The sequence below is a fragment of the Vigna umbellata genome, chromosome 3 (genome assembly GCF_029865625.1).
Source record: "Vigna umbellata cultivar VRB3 chromosome 3, Vumbellata_1.0, whole genome shotgun sequence".
Classification (NCBI taxonomy): domain Eukaryota; kingdom Viridiplantae; phylum Streptophyta; class Magnoliopsida; order Fabales; family Fabaceae; genus Vigna; species Vigna umbellata.
The window spans coordinates 34,516,508-34,521,294 of NC_142167.1; the positions used below are offsets into that span (position 1 = coordinate 34,516,508).

Genomic DNA, 4,787 nt, shown 5'->3' on the forward strand with positions numbered 1-4,787 from the left:
TCATCAAAGCAGGCATTATTACATCACAGTAGCTTACAGGTATACAAGTTTTATATTTTACCGTGATAAAATGGACTAAGAAAATCACGTTTCCCAAGAGCTTATCCACCTCTTTTTTCTTTGAACGATGATTTTATGGGGTTAAAAAATTATATATAGATTTTTCAATCTGTCTTCAAAAGGAGCTTTCTGAATGAATGGAATGATGATACATTGAATAAGCTTTTTCTTCTGTACACATTGTTTTTTCAGAGAACAAGAAAAGCCACAGGCAATGGATTGTATGGATGATGACAGCATGAGTGGTGCTAACTATGGTATTCTTGATGACCCTTCAAGGAGAAATGCTGACGAAGAAACGATGAGGGTGGAAGAAGAAGAAGAGGAAGAAGAAGATGAAGAAGAAGAAGAAGAAGAAGTGGTGACAGTGGAGGAACTGGAGACAAGGATGTGGAGAGATGGCATGATGTTGAGGAAGCTGAAGGAAGAGAAGAGGGATAAGGAGAAAGGAGAAACGGTGGAGATGATGAAGAAGAAGGCACTGATTCGTGCACAAGACACAGTGCTGAAGAACATGGTGAAGATGATGGAGATTTGTGGTGTTCGTGGCTTCGTTTATGGCATCATTCCTGAGAAGGGAAAACCAGTCAGTGGAGCTTCTGATAACCTCAGAGGTTGGTGGAAGGATAGGGTCAAGTTTGATCACAATGGTCCTGCTGCTATGCTCAGGTCAAACTTTTCTTATCATCAAACTTATATATATTATTATTTACTTCAAAAAATATTCATATAAATTCAAAGATTGATGAACACTTAATACATATTTAAAGAAAAAAAATAATAAGTTTATAGAATACATGTGGTGCAGGTACGAGGAAGAAACAGGGTTTGAAGACATGGTTAGTGATGGATTCAATGGACAGCCATTAACAGCATACAGTTTAAATGATCTCCCAGACACAACTCTTGGCTCACTCTTGTCATGTCTCATGCAGAACTGTGATCCTCCCCGGAGAAGGTACCCTTTGGACAAGGGCATTGCCCCTCCTTGGTGGCCCACTGGGCAGGAATGGTGGTGGGCCCAGATGGGCTTTACCATAGATCCAGGCCCACCACCCTACAAGAAGCCCCATGACCTGAAGAAGGTGTGGAAAATGTGTGTGCTCACTGCAGTCATCAAGCACATATCCCCAGACATAGCAAAGATCAGAAACATTGTTCGTCATTCTAGGACCCTTCAGGACAAGCTCAATGCAAGAGAATCTGCCATTTGGAGTGCTATTCTGAAGCGTGAAGAGTACTTTGCTAGGAGATCATACCCTAATTTCTTCCAAACCCTCCCTCCAAGAGCAGGACCTAGTGTCCCTTATGATAATAATGTTACAAATTTTATTAGGGGGCAACAAAGTAATAGCCTTGGTGGTACATTGAATCTTCTTGGGGGGCTGAATAACACACCACAACACCACAATGTTGCTAACGGTCGTGCTTGGAGCTTTCTCGATGGCCACAATAACCCTTCAACTTCCACCAGTGCTGCTACAATTCTTCTTGGGAACCCTCCACCAACCACCGATTTGATCACTGATGATGGTGCTACCAGTTTTCATGGAGTGCAGATTGATACAGCACCAGCCACAAATGGTGGAGCTAGAAATTTCTTTGTGGGGCAGTTCGATCCACCAACACCAACACCAACCAGCAATTTGGTTCATAGTGGATTCATAAGAGCTTTTCTGGATGGCCAATATAACCCACCACCAACATCCACAACTATAACAACATCAAGAAGCAGTGTTGGTATTGGTAATGGCAATAACATTACAATGATGAACAACATTGTTATGTCACTAGACCATGCTGCTAATAAGAGAAAGCCTGGGGATGATGTTCAAGGTATTACATTTCCTCATGAGGCCTATTCTTGCAACAGCTCAGAGTGCCCTTATCATGAGACTGGCTTTGGATTCAGTGACAGAAACGCGAGGAACGATCATCAGCTGACATGCCAATACAGAAGCAAAAATCCTTTGCAAGGGGTTGGAGTTGGAGGGTTAATGCCTTCTCAGCTTGGATGTGGGAATTCTATTGTAAATATGCCTCTTGTTCAATCCAGGAACTTTACCTCATCAGTCACTAATCAAAATCAGACTTTTACTGTTGGGGACATGGGGATGCACAACATGAATGTTCCATGTCTTGCAGGCCAAAACCAGCATTTGCAAACTGTTCAGACTCAGGTGTACAATGATAGTTTCTTTGATGGAAGGATTTGTTTGGACAAGGATGTCTTTGGCAACAACATGTATGTGTGTTCTCTAGAAAGCAAAAACCAGCAGCAGGTGCAAAATGTTGGTGGTACCAGTGGCCACGGTTTGAATGCTGAAGTGTCCAATGTTGTCCATGGCAATTTGTCAACATCGATAACAGTGGATTCCCCCTTTGCATGGGATTCAAACAATTCCCAAGCTGAATTTTTGGACTCTCCTCTGTTGACAACAGCAGACCAGGATCTCCTTTGGCCATAGAGTTAAGGAAAAAAAAGTTAAAAAATAGGAAATTACTTGTCTTAACTTTCACGGTAAATATCCATTTGTGGAGTTAAACTTCCATGTATAGTGCCCATGATATTAAATTTGGCAATTAAAGGTGTGACAAATTACTTGAATATCTTGCCATCTGCTGAAAATTTAGAGAAAATGTTTGAATTGGAACACTGTTGAAAGGTTGTTGACAGAGTGTTCTGGTTAAAAGAGCTATTGTTGTTGAAGCTGGTTTGTTCTTTAGAGGTCTGTGTTGTGGGAACACCTATGATTTTGTTGATTTTAGAAAAGCAGGGTTGTTTTAAGGATGAAGAACAGAGGTTAGTGTGTGTAGTAGTGGTGTCTTCTTGGTCAGTGTCAAAAACGTGTTATGCTTAATTATGAAAACCAAGTATGAATGTGATTGCCTCTTATTTTCTGTGTGCGTGTTATTTGTCTTGGTGGTTATCTTAACATCACTAAAAAAAACACTAAGGAGAATAGAATCAAACCATACAAGATAATCAAACCATATTCAATCCAAAAAGATTAATAAATTTAGAATTTCTTTTATTTTATATGTGAATTTCTAACAAAAACATTACATAACTATTTACAAGGCTTTTGAAATTCTTATGATTACCACCAATCCTATGTAACATAGATATAATCATCGTGATAACATGAAAAATCAAATGTTATTTAGTTATGATGGAGATATATGACATCCTAATTTCTTTTTCAATACTAAAACATTATAAATTAAAGTTAATATCAAGTTAGTTTATACAATTTTAATGATATACATCTCTAACTTAATATTAGTGACCTATATGTATGATAGACTGCAACAGAATTAGTAGCTGCCCTGTCTAGACAAGAATACCACCAATAATAAAAACGGTCTATTAATTTAGAGTATTTCAAACTTTTGATAATAAACATAATTCACACAAAAAAAGTCATAATATCATATTATAATATTCTTTATAACCAACATTCAAGATTTTAAAAGAAACAAATTACAGTGTTTGTAAAAATAACATAAGGAATAAGGTAATATAACTTAAGACTATATATTAGTGTTAGTATCATCAAGTTTATTCTTGAGCTAATTCACAAAAAAAAAGTCATAATATCATATTATAATATTTTTTATAACCAACATTCAAGATTTTAAAAGAAACAAATTACAGTGTTTGTAAAAATAACATAAGGAATAAAGTAATATAACTTAAGACTATATATTAGTGTTAGTCCTTCATCAAGTCTTGAGCTGCATTAGTGCTAGGATGACAAATCCAAAGCACTTTTAAGAGAGTGGAAGTCATCCATAAAGATGACATTAACTCTACCTTGTGATCCACGTTTAGAGCCATCATGGAGCATGAATTGAAGAGTAGTGTAGAATATGTAGGATATTGTATTTGGTCACGTAGTAGTGTAGGTTTGTTTAAGGCTTATATTAAGGCCTAAGTAACATAGGATTCTCCTTAAGTTAGACTTCCAAACCAAAACACCAACGTAAATTATTAACCGCATTTTGTAAATAAGTGGGAATGTAGATGTCCGTTAGGGCGGGACCCCGACGTCTATAATGTTATAAACGTCAGGACTCCCCAAAACCGACGCCGAAGTGCTGACAGGGTAGGTAAGGAGTTATTTTTTTCAGCCCTTTAGACGTCCGTTAGACAGGGGGGGGTGCACGAACGTCTATAATATTATAGACGTCGGTCCCCCCCCCTCACGGACGCCTATGATGCTGACAGGGTAGTTGAAGAATTTATTTTTTCAGCCACTTAAACGTCCGTTACAGGGTCCCCGACGTCTATAATATTATAGACGTCCGGGCCCCCCTCAACGGACGCCTATGAGGCTGACAGGGTAGTTGAAGAGTTTCTTTTTTCAGCCACAAAAAACGTCCGTTAGAGGGGCCCCGACGTTTATAATATTATAGACGTCGGGGCCCCCTACAACGGACGTCTAAGTGGTTGACAGGGTAGGTGAGGAGTTATTTTTTTCAGCCATTTAGGCGTCCGTTAGGGGGGCCCCGACGTCTATAATATTATAAACGTCGGGGCCCCTCTCACGGAGGTCTAAATGCCCCTACGAATATGAATATTTAAATCAGAAAGACGTCATATTAGTTAGGGCCCCGACATCTATAATATTATAGACGTCGGGGCCCCCCAGAACCCGATGTCTACTGCCATTTATACTAAAATCGCGAACCCGCGAGGAGTTACGCTCACTGTTCATCGTCTT

The 4,787-nt window shown here is 39.0% G+C and overlaps 1 protein-coding gene across 1 annotated transcript; it reads left to right on the plus strand.

The window, feature by feature from the left end:
• The first annotated feature begins 274 nt into the window (after nt 1-274).
• LOC148202365 (protein ETHYLENE-INSENSITIVE 3-like 1a) lies at nt 275-2,528 on the plus strand. Its single transcript, XM_088109602.1, has 2 exons — nt 275-729; nt 869-2,528. The coding sequence occupies exons 1-2, from the start codon at nt 275-277 to the stop codon at nt 2,526-2,528; spliced, it is 2,115 nt and encodes a 704-aa protein (XP_087965728.1).
• The last annotated feature ends 2,259 nt before the right edge of the window (nt 2,529-4,787 follow it).

Coding starts and splice junctions, on each gene's coding strand:
- LOC148202365 (XM_088109602.1), top strand. CDS start 275: ATGGATTGTATGGATGATGACAGCATGAGTGGTGCTAACTATGGTATT. Junction 730..868: donor GGTCCTGCTGCTATGCTCAG/GTCAAACTTTTC, acceptor CATGTGGTGCAG/GTACGAGGAAGAAACAGGGT.